The sequence below is a fragment of the Lissotriton helveticus genome, chromosome 11 (genome assembly GCF_964261635.1).
Source record: "Lissotriton helveticus chromosome 11, aLisHel1.1, whole genome shotgun sequence".
Lineage (NCBI taxonomy): Eukaryota > Metazoa > Chordata > Amphibia > Caudata > Salamandridae > Lissotriton > Lissotriton helveticus.
The window spans coordinates 1,096,551,301-1,096,568,849 of record NC_136072.1 but is presented as its reverse complement, the minus strand read 5'-3'; the positions used below and the strand labels follow the sequence as shown (position 1 = coordinate 1,096,568,849).

Here is a 17,549-nt window from a genome sequence, read left to right as displayed (position 1 = left end):
GTCCCCCAGTGAGAGAGACGCCTGCCTGATCCCTCCGAGCAGTGAGAGGCCGGTCCCCCAGTGAGAGAGACGCCTGCCTGATCCCTCCGAGCAGTGAGAGGCCGGTCCCCCAGTGAGAGAGACGCCTGTCTGATCCCTCCGCGCAGTGAGAGGCCGGTCCCCCAGTGAGAGAGACGCCTGCCTGATCCCTCCGAGCAGTGAGAGGCCGGTCCCCCAGTGAGAGAGACGCCTGTCTGATCCCTCCGCGCAGTGAGAGGCCGGTCCCCCAGTGAGAGAGACGCCTGCCTGATCCCTCCGAGCAGTGAGAGGCCGGTCCCCCAGTGAGAGAGACGCCTGCCTGATCCCTCCGAGCAGTGAGAGGCCGGTCCCCCAGTGAGAGAGACGCCTGTCTGATCCCTCCGAGCAGTGAGAGGCCGGTCCCCCAGTGAGAGAGACGCCTGTCTGATCCCTCCGAGCAGTGAGAGGCCGGTCCCCCAGTGAGAGAGACGCCTGCCTGATCCCTCCGAGCAGTGAGAGGCCGGTCCCCCAGTGAGAGAGACGCCTGCCTGATCCCTCCTAGCAGTGAGAGGCCTGTCCCCAGTGAGAGAGAGGCCTGCCTGATCCCTCCTAGCAGTGAGAGGCCGGTCCCCCAGCCTGCCTGATCCCTCCGAGCAGTGAGAGGCCGGTCCCCCAGTGAGAGAGACGCCTGCCTGATCCCTCCGAGCAGTGAGAGGCCGGTCCCCCAGTGAGAGAGACGCCTGTCTGATCCCTCCGCGCAGTGAGAGGCCGGTCCCCCAGTGAGAGAGACGCCTGCCTGATCCCTCCGAGCAGTGAGAGGCCGGTCCCCCAGTGAGAGAGACGCCTGCCTGATCCCTCCGAGCAGTGAGAGGCCGGTCCCCCAGTGAGAGAGACGCCTGTCTGATCCCTCCGAGCAGTGAGAGGCCGGTCCCCCAGTGAGAGAGACGCCTGTCTGATCCCTCCGAGCAGTGAGAGGCCGGTCCCCCAGTGAGAGAGACGCCTGCCTGATCCCTCCGAGCAGTGAGAGGCCGGTCCCCCAGTGAGAGAGACGCCTGCCTGATCCCTCCTAGCAGTGAGAGGCCTGTCCCCAGTGAGAGAGAGGCCTGCCTGATCCCTCCTAGCAGTGAGAGGCCGGTCCCCCAGCCTGCCTGATCCCTCCGAGCAGTGAGAGGCCGGTCCCCCAGTGAGAGAGACGCCTGCCTGATCCCTCCTAGCAGTGAGAGGCCTGTCCCCAGTGAGAGAGAGGCCTGCCTGATCCCTCCTAGCAGTGAGAGGCCGGTCCCCCAGCCTGCCTGATCCCTCCGAGCAGTGAGAGGCCGGTCCCCCAGTGAGAGAGACGCCTGTCTGATCCCTCCGCGCAGTGAGAGGCCGGTCCCCCAGTGAGAGAGACGCCTGCCTGATCCCTCCGAGCAGTGAGAGGCCGGTCCCCCAGTGAGAGAGACGCCTGCCTGATCCCTCCGAGCAGTGAGAGGCCGGTCCCCCAGCCTGCCTGATCCCTCCGAGCAGTGAGAGGCCGGTCCCCCAGTGAGAGAGACGCCTGTCTGATCCCTCCGCGCAGTGAGAGGCCGGTCCCCCAGTGAGAGAGACGCCTGCCTGATCCCTCCGAGCAGTGAGAGGCCGGTCCCCCAGTGAGAGAGACGCCTGTCTGATCCCTCCGAGCAGTGAGAGGCCGGTCCCCCAGTGAGAGAGACGCCTGTCTGATCCCTCCGAGCAGTGAGAGGCCGGTCCCCCAGTGAGAGAGACGCCTGCCTGATCCCTCCGAGCAGTGAGAGGCCGGTCCCCCAGTGAGAGAGAGGCCTGCCTGATCCCTCCGAGCAGTGAGAGGCCGGTCCCCCAGTGAGAGAGAGGCCTGCCTGATCCCTCCGAGCAGTGAGAGGCCGGTCCCCCAGTGAGAGAGACGCCTGCCTGATCCCTCCGAGCAGTGAGAGGCCGGTCCCCCAGTGAGAGAGACGCCTGTCTGATCCCTCCGAGCAGTGAGAGGCCGGTCCCCCAGTGAGAGAGACGCCTGCCTGATCCCTCCGAGCAGTGAGAGGCCGGTCCCCCAGTGAGAGAGACGCCTGCCTGATCCCTCCGAGCAGTGAGAGGCCGGTCCCCCAGTGAGAGAGACGCCTGCCTGATCCCTCCGAGCAGTGAGAGGCCGGTCCCCCAGTGAGAGAGACGCCTGCCTGATCCCTCCGCGCAGTGAGAGGCCGGTCCCCCAGTGAGAGAGACGCCTGTCTGATCCCTCCGAGCAGTGAGAGGCCGGTCCCCCAGTGAGAGAGACGCCTGTCTGATCCCTCCGAGCAGTGAGAGGCCGGTCCCCCAGTGAGAGAGACGCCTGTCTGATCCCTCCGCGCAGTGAGAGGCCGGTCCCCCAGTGAGAGAGACGCCTGCCTGATCCCTCCGAGCAGTGAGAGGCCGGTCCCCCAGTGAGAGAGACGCCTGTCTGATCCCTCCTAGCAGTGAGAGGCCGGTCCCCCAGCCTGCCTGATCCCTCCGAGCAGTGAGAGGCCGGTCCCCCAGTGAGAGAGACGCCTGCCTGATCCCTCCGAGCAGTGAGAGGCCGGTCCCCCAGTGAGAGAGACGCCTGCCTGATCCCTCCGAGCAGTGAGAGGCCGGTCCCCCAGCCTGCCTGATCCCTCCGAGCAGTGAGAGGCCGGTCCCCCAGTGAGAGAGACGCCTGTCTGATCCCTCCGAGCAGTGAGAGGCCGGTCCCCCAGTGAGAGAGAGGCCTGCCTGATCCCTCCGAGCAGTGAGAGGCCGGTCCCCCAGTGAGAGAGACGCCTGTCTGATCCCTCCGAGATGCTAATACTTGGTTCCAAAAACATCTGGCGACGAGGACAGGGATCTGACCCCTATTTCTCTGCTGGAGACAAAATGCATGCCTAAGATTTCCTACGATGTATCTGCAGGGTAAGCAAGCCCCCTCGTGCCTGTGATGTCGCTGCTGCAGAGAGGCCTGAGCCCATTTACCTGCTGCACAAGGAGACAAGCGTTCCGAGCATTCTTCTGCGGAAAAGAGCTGGCCTGCTTCCATTTTCCAAGAATCCCGGCCCTGCTTTTAGGAGTGATTACTGCCTACGAGCTCCCGGCCTGGGAGGTGTAAGGCCTAGCCACAACTTCAAAGAGACGAGCAAACCGTCCAGAAGCGTGCCAGCCCCTTCTAACGGAAAGGTCTGTCCCCCGTGACCCCAAGTTCAGTCAGGTCTGAAAGACATGTCCAGGATTTCTGCCCGATGTAAGAGATATGTGCCAAACTTCTGGGAGATGTGACGAGTGCCGTGCAAATCTGCCCCAACTTCAGTAACATGTGGAGAGGGCGGGGGCGGTTCCACAGGAGTGAGGAGGGTAACACTCGCCCACACTAGAGCACGTGTGTGCCCACTTTCTGTGTGAGACGCAAGAGCTCTGCCCTGGGGCGTGGGGTTTCCAATTTCGCACTGACTGGGTACAAGATTTCGACCCAATACTTCTACGTGGTAAGATATGCCCCCAATTTTCTGTGAAGCGAAGTGGAAAGTCGAGCTTCCATACGGATGTTGGAGATCTAACGCACGGTCGCCCTGGACTTGGCAACTATCTGCAGCCCGCAACATCCAAAACACCACCACCAATAAACATATTAATATATTTGCAGAGAAAAAGAGGCTTAGTCCTTGTAAAGTGAGACTGTAGTTCCTTTCAAGAGAGGAAAGCTATGGCGAGTATATTTTCTAAAATATAAAAGTCAAACCCAAAGACAAATATCGAGTAAACACGAAATCATAGACTACATTTTGGAAACGTATTTATTTCCAAGTTGATATGTCAATATTTTAATTATATGTTTGAAGGAGGGGTTTCATAGTAGGGCAGGCCATAGGTCAGTCAATTCCTGCAGCTTGGGGACCAGTTTTTCTATTCGAGGCAAGATGCTTAAATGGCTGTATTTTGATCTAAAAGTTTATACAGCCAGCTCATCCACTGGGCTAAATAACATTTCCCAAAACAAACTGACACCATCAAATCCATAAACAAAAAAGCATTTGTAATGCAATAGGTCATGAATTTGCGAGAGTTTAAGCTATTGGCATTGTAAATGACTATGGGCCAGATGTAGGTAAATAGTATTTACCGATTCGAAAATACCGAATTTTACAGATTCGGTATTTTCGAATCGGTAAATGCTATGTAGCAAATTAATCGGTAAAAATGACTAAATCGTTAAGATTCGGTATTTACCGAATCGGTAATTACCGATTTGGTAATTGCCATTCATTCCTATGGGCCTGGAGGCCCATAGGAATGAATGGCAATTACCGAATCGGTAAATACCGATTCGGTAAAATGGGGAAATCATTGAAGGTTGACAGGGTGTCACTTTGACACCCTGTTGCACCCCTCAATTGTGTATGGGTGCACATGTTGCAGACATACATGCCCTAAGGGCATGTATGTCTGCAACATGGCACTGAAGCAATTTGCATAAAATTGCTTTTTTTCGTTATTTACCACCAACTTGTAGTTGGTGGTAAATAACGAATCCTAACACGGGATAAGCACTCATTTAAGTGCTCCCTACATTAGGAATTCGGTAATTTACCGAATCAGTATTTAAGAAAAATCGGTAATTTACAGATTCCTTAAATTACCGAATCCTTAATTTCGGCCCCTACATCAGAAAAGCCTATTACCGGTCGGTAAAGGCCGAAATTCGTTAATTTCGGCCGTTACCGACCGTTAATAGCCTTCCTACATCTGGCCCAACGCCTTTTATTGATCTTTTTTGATAATTAGCACATAAATAAAAGGCATTGTCATTTACAATTATTTTACAATGCCAATAGCTCAAACTCTTGTAAATGCGAGACCTATTTAATTTCAAATAAGCGTCCGCCATTGCCCCGGCTGCTTAGATAGCGAAAGGGCGAATGGCATGCTGAATGTTGCAGGAAAGCATGTCGTGCCTGCAGTAGGAGAAACTCATTAAAGAAAATAGTGCTTACAGACTAAATAAAACATATCGTGTAACAACAGAAGAAAAAAGGCCAGTCCTCATGGGAGGTTACAAATGAAGACAAGGATGTAGTAAGGGGGGATAAACAAGCCTATTAACAAATCAGAAGCCAGCATTTACAAAGGACAATGACACAAGCCAATGAAAAATATAGGCGGAGAGTGGGCGGAGCTTTAAGTCCATACTCCAACACAGCATGTCTCACAGAGCAGCACAAGCGCTGCCCAGGCGCAACCTAAAAATGCAGTAAACAACAAAATATATATGTTCACTTACCATTATCTCCATGGAAACAGCTATCTTGTGGTACTCTTCCAGAGGATACAGAATCTCCATCACTTGGCCATATTTGTCCAGTCTTCCGCACCCCTACAATGGTAGCCTCAGAAACCACCACTTGCTGCTTAAGACGTTTTTGGGACTGTGGGGTGGGAGGACTGCTGCTGTCAACAGACTGCTGAGAGTTTTGGGAGGGGGAGCGGCTTTTTTCCCGATAAATGCGGTAAGTGGTGGGACTTGGAGAAATGTGGCTTGACTGCCCAGATGAGAAGTCATCTTCGCTGGATGTCAAATTCTCATTAGAGCTGCAGTCTGGAGTGTAACCCCCTCCAATGTCCTCAAAGCTACGCGGTGAATATGACCTCCTGGGCCAGGTGAGGTGACTCTCTGAATCTGCAGAAGTCTGTGTGCGCATAGTAGGCCCTTTTCCATCTACATCCCCCATTATATTACCAACAAAGACACTTTGGTATGGCTGACACTCTACTGGTTGCCACAGTGGCCTATTTCCACCATTGGCATTGATTAAGTTGTCCTTTATGAACTTGGAATTTAGTTCTACATCTTCGTACTCCCCATCATAACCACAACTGCTCTCCGAGGACCGGCCCCGGTATACTGGCTTCTGCTGCTCCCCAGGTGATATGCTACCAGGAAGCGAATGGAGTGTCTTCTTGCGCTCAAGCTGCATGGCTTGTGTTCCAAGGGTGCTAATCTTATCAGAAACATCCCTGTCATTTACCTTCACCAGACCTTTCTCATGGTGGAACTCCATGTTGACGTAAAAGGGCTTTTCTGGGGAAATTTTGGGATCTGCAGAGGAATGGGAGTTGGCCCTTTTAAACCTTTCAAAGTTCGACCTCAGAGCAGCCACGCTGGCTGGCCCCTTCTCTTTGTCTGGGGAGTCAAATGACCCATCTTTATCAGAGGAACTCAGCAGTCTGCGTACTGCAGGCCTTGGCTTAGAAGGAGACCTATCCACGTCCGACTTATTGTCTGTATCCTCTGAGATCCTCTTTTTTTTCTCATCGCTGTAATATTTGCCCCGGTCTTGCTCACCTTCCCCATGGTGTGGGCTATCCAAGATAGACATGTCTGACCCTTCGCTCTGAGTAGACAACTTCCTCAAGGAAGCCAACCGTGGCTTTGGCTTTTCCTCTCCATGGTAGTGCTTGTTCTTGTCCTGCCCACCTGAGTCGCCAGCCTGGGAAATGTAATGGAGATCCGAACTGGGGAGTTCTGGACCCCCGTCTAGGAGTTGGGAATTTCGCTTGAACCCCCATCTCTGCCGATCATAGCTCTTTTTCTCTTTTGCCAACAACGTCTGCAGGTAAATCATGCGAAATCGTTCTTTGTTTACCTCCATCTCCAATTTCCTGATGGAGGCCTTGCAGAGGTCCAGCTCCAGTTCTATATCCCCAAGTGACTTTAACTCCATTTTAGGGGGTTCTGAATCTGGAAATTGGGCCTTCCATGCCTCCACGAATCCCACCGGATCCACCATGGTTGTGGTTGATAATCAGGCCTTGATAACCTGATGTACTTATAAAGTTAATTTCACGTGTAGGCATGAAAAGAGCTGGGGAATAATTCTCAGGCAGGGCCCATCCATCATCTTTAATTTGTACAAAACACGCAGGTATGATGCCAATTCCTCGAGGGGATGGAGCAATGGGAGGCCAGTATCACTGCCCGCCGTTGAGAAGGTCCCCTAAAATTAATCTTCTTCTTCCTTTCCCCAAGCTACCTGCACTGGGGTCAATCCATTTTTATTCAACATAGATGCTTCTTGTGCAAAAAAATGTAAATTTGCCTGATAAAAAAAATCAAAGAAATATTACTCCAGAAATGCTGTTCTTGCTGCATGGAGGATGGAGTAAATCCGTGCGTCCCTCCTTCAAGGTCAAGCTGCTGTTTTAGTTCACCTGCAGTACCACATCTGTGCTGCCACTAGGCTCTCTCCATCCTAGCCATGCGGCAGGTTGATCTGAGGACACTGGTGATGATGGCGTTGACGACTCACTGCCTGTGCAGACGGGGGGTCGCTAGTGGCAGTATCTCCATTTCTGTACACAAGCGCTGCGTTGGCTACTCCTCCAGATGTTTTGCTGCACCCAGCTTCCTGTTGGCCCTGCTGCTCCTGATCCCTGTTGCAGGTTGCTGTGATTATGCTGACACTGAAGACAGTGAGGGAGAGCAGCTCTCTGATTGTGTCCCTCTCTGCACCCCTTCGTTGCTGTCGGGCCCACCAGTCTTCTGTTACCTGCACCATGCGCCCTCTGCTGCCTGCTTCACAACTCCCTGTTGCCTGCCAACGACTCTCTCTCTGCCTGTCCCTCGGGTCCTTTTTTTTGCCTGGTTCCCCACTTCTTTTCTACCTGCCCCCCACCTCTGTCCTTTCAGCTCCCTACCGTAGTGCCTACTCCTCTAGATTTGATTCACATATATCCACCTCTGCTGTTTCTTCCCTAGCTTCCTGCTCCCTTAGCTATATGCCTCCAGCCCCACCCCCTCATCCTGCCTCCTTCCCTGGCTCTCCGTTGCCCGTGTACCTTCCCTATGCTGGCTGCTTCCCTATACAGCTGCTCGCATCTCTTCTCCTTGCCTGCTGATGTAGCCCTGGGTTGTCTGCCTCCTAGCTCCGTGCTAGGTGTTACCCCACCTCCGTGCAGCCTGCGTTACCCCGGCTCCCAGCTGCCTGCTCCCCGTTCTTCCAGCTTCTATTGTTGCTGGGCTGCCTTCCTCCCCTGCTCTACCCTTCTCCTGCTCCTGCCTCGCAGAGGGGGATGGGATGACACTGGATGGGGCTGGGCCAGCCGGGCTAAGCTCCACCCGCTGCTTCTCCCCTCCCAGACGCCCAGCTCCAGTGTCCCATCCCGGCGTGCATTGCGGAGAGAAGAGCGCGCGCCGCCTTTGCCTCATTCTCGCTGCTCCTCTTCCTGCAACCGTGGGGCGCTCTGGGCTCCAGCTCCCGTCTCGCCGCCTCTTCCCTAAATTCCAAGCTACGTGTAGGGATGTCGCCTCTTTTTTTCACCGCCGGCGGTGAAATTTAGTGTTTTGCCACCTCACACTGTGCCCTTTGTATCCCAGTCACTGCGAGTAACGGGAGGGGGTGAGTACCAGTTAGTGCCCCCTAACCCCCATCCCGAGCTCACCTCTGTAATAGCTGTAAGCGTTATGCCACCCCACAGTCGTTCCTGATTGTTTTAGCCATTACTCAGTGCATGCTGGGACATGTAGTCCAAACTGGTTGATGGGCGACACATGACGGAGACAACTTGAGGCAAGCTGTGTATGTTATATAGTTAATGCTTTTAGTTTTGGAGCAGAGTTAATAGATAGGGGGAAAAATCACTGGAGCTCGAGTTAAGTTCTAAATAGTTATTTATGTTTCACAGCAACAATCAATGAACGCAAAAGCCTCATCCGCAACCGTTAACCGCCCATAGGCTCAAGTTGGAACGTTCTAACGTGCATGGAAGACAGATACAACACATCGCCCTCCATCCAACAAAAAGACATGGAGGGGAATCGCGGTGGGAAAGGAAAGCAGTAGGAATAACGCCATTCATGGAATATCCTCAAAGAAGGAATTCTTATTCTTGCTGAGCGAAGTACAAGATCAGCAATGGATCCATCTCCCACAAAGTCATTTTCAGTGCTTTGAGGTATATCTGGTTCAGCAGATGGACCCTCGCCCCATTCAGTCTTTATTTATTTAATGCTGTTTTATATAGCGCGCACTTTATTGAAAAGTGTCAGGGCACTTTATATTAGAATCAAGTAAGTTACAAAAGGTTCATATGATGGAATATACACACTAACAACTTACATAAACAATCAGAATTATAAAAATTAAAGGTGGCAACATTAGGTTAATACAGGTATAGAATACATATTACAAAGTGGAGCTCATTTGAATGTCAGGTGGCCGTGAGGGTCATGAAATGGGTTGAATTATTTCTCGAAGTGTCTTTGGAAGAGAAGAGTTTTAAGATCTGTTTTGAAAGTCCGGAAAGAGGTGGTGGTTCTAAGAATTTAAGTAAGCAAGTTCCAAGTTCTAGTTGCATTGCCTGAGAAGGATTGAGTCATAAATCTTTTCCTTTTGAAATTAGAAGTTTCCAGCAGTAAGAATTCAACATTGCGTGAAGGCCTAGAGCCGCCTGAGATTTTGAGTTTATTCCCCAGATAGCAAGGGGTGGAAGTGTGCAAGGCTTTGTGGATGATACAGGCAGCCTTGTAAATTGACCTAGCTTTGATGGGAAGCCAGCAAAGGGAAAACAGTATGGGTTGTAAGTAATCATTTCTTTTGACCCCTTGTATGAAACAAGCTGCTGAACGGAGGATGGATTTTATAGGGGAAAGGTGGGTATTGGGGAGGCCAGGAAGGAGGGAGTTGCAGTAGTCCAATCTGGAGAGAACCAACGATTGGACCAGTTTTTAGGTCTTTCTAAGGAAAGAAATGCCAGATCCCCAAAACAAGACGCAGCTGGTAACGTATATTCTTGGTGATGGTATTCATATGGGAGTAGGTTGAGCCTTTTGTCTAGGATCACACCTAGGGATTTAGCGCTGCCAACAATGATAGGCTTGTTGTTAAGTATGTTCAGATTGTCCATTCATGATTGAACAGGAGGAGGAGAGCGTGAGGTAGAGAGAAGAAGGAATTTGGAAAGATTCAGAATTAGTTGATGAGTTGACATCCAATCTTGGATGGAGTTGAGAGTGGTGTTGAGAATTGAAAGGTCATGTGCGGAAGGCACCTTTAGGTAGATTTGGGTGTCATCAGCATAGAGGAAATAATTAATTCCAGATTTTTTTAGGAGATGGTCCTAGCGGTTCCATGTAAAGATTGAACAAGGTGAGCATGAGAATCGAGCCTTGATGGACGCCTTGTCCTACAGCCATTGATGTAGAGAGACAATTTGCTATTTTGGTCATCTGACATCTGCCAGAGAGGACTCATCCAAACCACATGAGCACAGTGACTTAACCCATTCTTAGATTTACAGTGTTCAGAAGAATGTTGTGATTAACAATGTTATAGGCTACGGATAGGTCAAGAAGTATCAGGAGACCAGATTCACCAGAGTAAAGTACTCGCAGGGCATCGTTTATCACATGTTGCAGGGCTGTTTCAGTGCTGTAGCCTTGAGTGAAACCAGATTGGAATTCATCAAAAAGGTTGTTGTCCTTGATATTTTGGGAAAGATGCTTCGCTACACAACTTTCAGTAATTTTAGCAAGAAAAGAGACGTTGGTGATAGGGCGGACATTGTTGAGGTCATTCACATCAGCAGAGGGTTTCTTAAGAAGTGAGGTAACCTGTCCTCTTTTCAGGGCAACAGGAAGGGAACCTTGGTTCAAGAAGAGGTTTACCAGACTGGTCCAGTAGGAGAGCGTGTGGGTGTAGAAGTCAATGGCAATGTCACTAGGGATGGGGTCAACAGAATGGTTAGAAGGTTTTGTTTCTAGAATGCTTTTGAGGAGGGCTTCTTCAGTGAGGATATCAAGTTCCTGCAATGGGACTATGGATTTGTGGTCCTCAGGGGTTAGGATGAGTGACTTGATCCACAAGCGATTTCAGTTTTTCATTGAAAAATAGGGCACATTCTGCTGCTTTCTTGGGAGGGTCATCAAATTTGATGGTTGAGGGAGAGATGTTGGTACTTTTGATAGGGTCAAATACCTTTTTTGGTCTGTTCTTTGCAGAGTCGAGGAGGGTTCTGAAGTGCATCGCTTTTTTATGGAAGATGTGTTTTTGGTAGCGCGATCTTGCAGAGCAGATATTGGAGAGATTAATGGTGGAAGGAAAATGTCTCCATTGTTTCTCCAGGTACCTGAAGTTCTTTCTTTCTTCATAGAGGGATTTATTGAACGATGGTGCAGAAGGAGTGGGCTTTTTAAAAAAAAATTTTTAGTGGAGCAACATTTTCAATTACGACTGAAAGACTGGTGAGACATTGGGTGGTAAGATCATTGACATCAGAGTTGGGGTCTAAGACTGGAAGTGATCTCATATCTATGTTGCACAAAATGTCAAGGTCCATGCTTTTGGAGTTACAGAACCAGGTAGTAGTCCTTTTAGGTTGGCCAAGGGTTACAGAATGAGAGAGGTACAGAGAGTATGGGATGACGAAGTGGTCAGACCAGCCTACTGGTATAGGATCAACAGCAGTTAGCATATCTACTTTGGAGATAACAAGGTCAAGAATGGAGCCCTTAGAGTGAGTCTGTTTTGTGTTATGTTGAACAAGATCATTTCCTAAGAGAAATATGGCAAGCCTGTTGGCAGCTGAATCTTCCAGAGTCCCCCAGTGAAGATTAAAGTCTCCTAGAAAAATCTGTTTATCGCTTTGTGAGTATTGGTCACTAGCAAAGTCAGTGAATTCCTCCGTGAAGGCGGAGCAGTCACCAGGCAGGTGATAAACAGTATGAAATATGAAATATGAAAGGGGAGTTATGCTGTACTGGAAGCTCCAGAGAAAGGCATTCAAAGGAGCAGAAAATGCTGCTGACAGTCATGCACGGGTCTCACGTTAGGAGCATCCTTATCACACAAAATGCCAAATAGGTCATAATTTTTTTCATATTCAGGATCCACATAAGGACCCGGACTTTCACAACAAGGCACACTGTCAATGATACACTTTGCAATTCTCCTCGTGCTCCACCATAATGACCCTTCCCTTGTTTATCTAACAACGTTGCTAGATCTGGAAAATGTGGAGCTTCCCTTCTTGACACGACCAGAAGCGTACCTTAACAAGACCCCCAACAGTATTCCAACAGGATTAGCCTTGCCTGTGTCATTATAGTGTCCTTTGCACTTGATTTGCTGGGACTCTACCATACGTAAAAACAGACCCGATTCAGGCTGGCGACTTCTGCTTTCTTTTTTAAAGCCAAAACATGTTTTATTTGAGCAGTTTCTTGCTTAAAATTACCTCTGCTTCAATGGAAGTAAATGGGGAAATTACAGTCCCCCATTTTTATTTAAATCTCCCTTTTTCTAATTTCAACATGTTGGCTCATGTGCTCTACAGTTGCCCAGACCTTCTGGATGTCAAGCCTGGTATCAACATTATTACCTTGCAGCAGCTTACACCTCAGCCACCAGGTGAATACATCTGATGTGAGAAGGCTTCACTTTAACAACTGGAAAAGGCTAAATCCAATGAGAGAGTTGTAAAATATCTAATGCACCCACAACCTCTTCCCGATGGTCAGTGATACAGGAATCAGATTCTGATGTACACTATTGTTAAAATAAAACATAGCATGTCAGGAAGCCCAAAAGTCTCACAAGCATTTAATGGAAAAATAGCAAGCAAGTAGCAAAATAATCAGAGACAATTGTCATTTCAACTGACCAGAGCACCACCAAAGAAGGCAATTAGAGCATTTAGTGCTAAACTGCATGAAATATTTTTCAGCTCTTACACACTTTTCTCTCAATGCAACTCTATGGCGCACAAGCATATGACAAAAACTTGTTACTTCAGTGAAACTTATCTAATGAGCAGGTGATAGGATCTTCACGTAGCGCAAATGCGAGACTGCCTTGAAACTAAGATGTAAATACCTGATCACACCGCTGATTTAATTAATTTCCTATAATCATGCTCCTGGTTACCAACTTTGAAAGCAAGGCTATGCTTTGCTACAAGGTGCAGGAAATGTGCAAATGTACTACATTCAAATATAATGAATGCTAGGCCTATTAGAGTCATGAAACTTCGCAGGTATATTTAGGGTAAAGGACAATTAAGATTATTAAAAAAGGACATCCACATATGATTATAAAACATATCAGCGTCCTTTGTGATATAGAGGTGCAGCTGTTCATTAACATTAAAGCAATAGGAATATATGGTTAAGTTTTCACTATCCTTAAGATAACGGTTACATCGTTTTACCTACCCATTACATTGCGAGTCATACCAAGCACTGGGAGGAAATCAGATATGTCCATCAATTTGAATTGCATACCGTTGTCTGTAATTAGGGTGTCAAGGAATCACTCATTGCTAAAAACCTAAATTACTCTAGATCTTCATACACCATGACCCTGTCAAAAAACGTGGTTTCCGGCCACTTCGGATGACTGTCAATTAAGACCAAGGAGTATTGCAAATGTTTGGGATGTTCCTTAAAGGGCCTGGCAGTGTTGAAGCTCAGCTTTTAGCTAGCAAAGCAAGGCCAAGAAACAAGCTGGATAGGAGCTGTAGTGGTTCTAAAATTCTTGTCACATGCCATACAGACTTCGCACTCCATAAAAAATCGATCAGTCTTGGCATTCTATTCTGGGCCACCAAAATTGGGTCTTACATAAGTTCATCAAGGCAAACATATCCAAATGCCTTGGGGGCAATAATTCAATATGGGATTGTGAATGCTGTGGGAAGACACATCTCCTTGCGGAAAACAAAACTCCATACAACTATCAACTGAGCGGACACATGGACAAAAGAGTGTGAAGTTCCAGATAGAGATTTGATCAAGGGCCACCCTTCACAATTCTATTACGTGACCTCATTTAATTCTTCCTCCTTAGAGTCCTCGGATAACCACACCACAATTCTTCAGTAAGAACTCAATTTTCTTTGGCAAAACATTACACCAGCTATATCTGGTGGTAAGCATGTTTTAAGTCTTGAATAGAGAACAATATGGCTCCTTCCAAAAGAGATAGAATTGAATTTATTTAAGGCAAGGGATGCTTGTCATTGATTATAGTAGAGTTCAGCACTCTCAAATTGACACAGATGCATACAGTACTATTATTTTTTAGCTGGGGTAATGGGTGAGACCCAGTCGAAGTATTCAATCTCCGCTATGATTCCCTCCTTCTGATGATTCCCCAACTAGACTCACTGCTTCTTGGCACTGCTCTCAACTTTTGCTTCTTTGGGGTGTTACCATGTCTGATTTTTATGTGGTGCACAAACTTCGAAGCCTATCTAACGTCTTATTGAACGCAACACTTTGAGGAAAGACTCAAAGATCTGATGGCTCATTCATTCTCCTTAATAGACAATACAGGATCAAAATGCACAGGGATTGAGCTTTATTTTGAAGAGTATTTGGTCCTTCCACTAAAGAACACACACTCTGTTCAGTGCCACATATATCATGGTCCAGGTGGACTTCCCCTCGAGCCCAATGTTATTTGGGAAGTATCTTATGAAGTCAATTTTTCGACCATTGAACATGTCACCTCGGTGACTTACAGGACAAGGTAATCGCCTGGCTCTTAATTTTGAAGGCTGTGTCGCAGGTCCCCTACCTGGAGCTGAAATTTTGCATGTTGTATTTTTACAGCATGTATATAGCTAAAATGCAGCGTTCACTGTATAGGTCTGAAGGTAGAGATACAGCCAAAAAGTGATTGGAGGGCTAGTTGGTTTCTGAGAACGTGAACTATTACTGCGTTGAGATATAGTGTTCTTTAAAGAGGTTAGCCTTCAGCTCTTTTCTACAATCCTGATGAATACCAGGAATTTGTTTCAAACCGATTTTATTTCTTTTAGGCATTTATGCCTGTTCCACCAATAGACAGTTTAAGAACAGGGAAGCAACAGAAATCTATCTCTCTACAGTATGCGAATGATGTAATGAAGAGGGAGTGGCCATAATAGTATAGCTACATCAACAATTATGTAGGTGTCAGCATCTTGCCTCCAAGGCGGTATTTCAGAATCTTCTGGACACATTTCAAACCCTGCTACACTTTTCACTCATGGCTTAGTCTACAAGGATCCTGACACAAGGTGACATTTGCCCTCATACCTTTTTGGTTGGAATGTGGGGAGCAAGACTTCTGACCTCCTGGTCAGGGATTCTGCTCTTTGCCCCAGCAGATCAGCTGTTGTGCCGCTGCCGCCTACACCTCCCTGAGAAAGTAGGTGTTTGAGGCCCTCCTCCACCCGCAGGTTCCTGCCTGCACCTCATCCCTTGTGGTCCAGTGGGAGAGCCTTGCTCTTCTGCTGGTCCGCTGTTGGCTATCACTGTGTTTGGGCCCAATTTCTGTCCTGGGTCTCTGCTCTTTGCCCCAGCAGCTCCGCTTCTTCTGGACACATTTCAAACCCGGCTACACTTTTCCCTCAGGGCTTAGTCTCAGCAAGGATCCTGACACAAGGTGACATTTGCCCTCATACCTTTTTGGTTGGAATGTGGGGAGCAAGACTTCTGACCTCCTGGTCGGGGATTCAGCTCTCTGCCCCAGCAGCTCAGCTGTTGTGCCGCTGCCCCTACACCTCTCTGAGAAAGTAGGTGTTCGAGGCCCTCCTCCACCCGCAGGTTCCTGCCTGCACCTCATCCCTGGTGGTCCAGTGGGAGAGCCTTGCTCTTCTGCTTGTCCGTTGTTGTCTGTCTCTGTGTTTGTGCCATTTTCTGTCTTGGATCTCTGTTCTTTGCCCCAGCAGCTCTGCTGTTGTGCCGCTGCCCCCTACACCTCTCTGAGAAGGTAGGTATTCGATGCCCTCCTCCACCCGCAGGCTCCTGCCTGCGCCTCATCCCTGGTGGTCCAGTGGGAGAATGTGAGAACTAAATCAAAAATAAGTGGATAAATGTGAACCTAACCTAATCTTGAGAAGTCCCATCAGTCACCACTCGATACCGCCCTTCATCATTTGGGGCTCCTTTGTGGACCTTGTTACCGCAGGCTATTAGTAACATGTGAGGATAGAATGGAACATCCTCCGTACCTAAAATAGCCAAGTGAATGGTCCTAGTATCAGAAATCTCTGTGATGTAACATAGGGGTGACTGAATTGCAGTGTAAATTATAGAGAAAAGTGTTAAAGTGTATTTAAAATTGGGTGAGAGAACAACGCATACTTTATTCTTGAGTTGGTCTGCATCACGTTTAGTGTAATCTTCCTTTTGAGACCCATTGACGCTTATTTGTTAGAAATTATAGCTTAGGGAGTGTGTCTTTGCTTGGTCTTTTAAATTTCCCTAGGACCCTATTCTATTGTCGTGTTGTTATTGGTCCAGTGGGAGAGCCTTACTCTTCTGCTGGCCCGCTGGTGTCTGTCTGTGTGTTTGTGCCCGTTTTCTGTCTTTTTGTGCCTGCTTTTTGTCTTTTTATCTGTCTTTGTATTTATTATTTTCTGTCTGCCTTCCTGTTTATTGTTGCCTGTTTGTGTCCTCCGTGCCCCTTCCTTTCCTGATGCTACTGCCCCTGGGGCCCCTCTCCCATGCCGGTTCCCGCTCCCGCCTCCCAGCTGCGCTTCCTTCCCCCTTCCCTATTTAATGGCGGCCGCTGCTCGGGTGTGTGAGCAAGACCTCAGACCTCCTGGTCAGGTAATCTGCTCTCTGCCCCAGCAGCTCCGCCGTTGTACCGTGGCAGCGGCCCCCTACACCTCTCTGGGAAGGTAGGTGCTCGAAGCCCTCCTGCACCTCATCCCTGGTGGTCCAGTGGGAGAGCCTTGCTCTTCTGCTGGTCCGCTGTTGCCGGTATCTGTGTTTGTGTCTGTTTTCTGTCTTTTTGTGGCTGTTTTCTGTCTTTTTATCTGTTTTTGTATTTATTATTTTCTGTCGGCCTCCTGTTTATTTTAGCCTGTTTGTGTCCTCCGTGCCCCTTCCTTTCCTGCTGCTTCTGCCCCCGCAGCCCCTCCTCCCTGCCGGTTCCCGCTTCCGCCTCCCAGCTGCGCTTCCCTCCCCTTCCCTATTTAATGGTGGCTGCTGTGCAGCCGTGCAGCGGGCGCACCGCTGGCGCACCGCTGGAAAGCCCGCCCGCCCGCGACCTCGAACGCAGCCAGCGCCAGGGACCCTGGCTCTCCGACCACCCTTCACTACGACCCAGCTACCCTCCACGCACTTAACTCCGGAGGGAACCACAACTGCCAGCTGCGGCGCGAAACTCCTGCGGACACTGCAGACAAACCTTCACCAACCACCGCACCCCAACGGCCACCACCCTCCCGCCGGACCCCAGCTCACCTAAGGCCCTGAGTTGCACCCTCCTCAATGTGCGATCCCTGCACAAACAAGCAGTAGAAATCTGGGAACTCCTCGACACTCTCTCGCCAGACGTCGCCTTCTTCACGGAAACCTGGATCAACCCACTCCTCCGCCCGACCTCGCAACCGCCATCCCCGACGAATACAAGATCCAGAGGAAGGACCGCCCCAACCACCCAGGAGGAGGACTTGCCATCGCACACAAGAACTCCCTCTAACTCACCATCTCCAACACGAACAAGCCCGCGTTCCTCATGGAACACCTGCATTGAAAGATCCAGACCAGCCCCAGAACGACCCTACCCGGCACCCTCGCCTACAGACCTCAA

At 49.4% G+C, this 17,549-nt stretch overlaps 1 protein-coding gene across 1 annotated transcript in view; it reads right to left on the bottom strand.

Annotated features, from left to right (window-relative positions):
- BCR (BCR activator of RhoGEF and GTPase) overlaps nucleotides 1-8,039 on the bottom strand; it is a 447,751-nt gene extending 439,712 nt beyond the window's left edge. Inside the window, exon 1 of the mRNA XM_078667758.1 lies at nucleotides 5,249-8,039. Within this exon, the coding sequence (XP_078523884.1) occupies nucleotides 5,249-6,755 (1,507 nt within the window). The 5' untranslated portion in view covers nucleotides 6,756-8,039. The remainder of the gene's footprint in view (nucleotides 1-5,248) is intronic.
- Nucleotides 8,040-17,549: the final 9,510 nt, after the last annotated feature.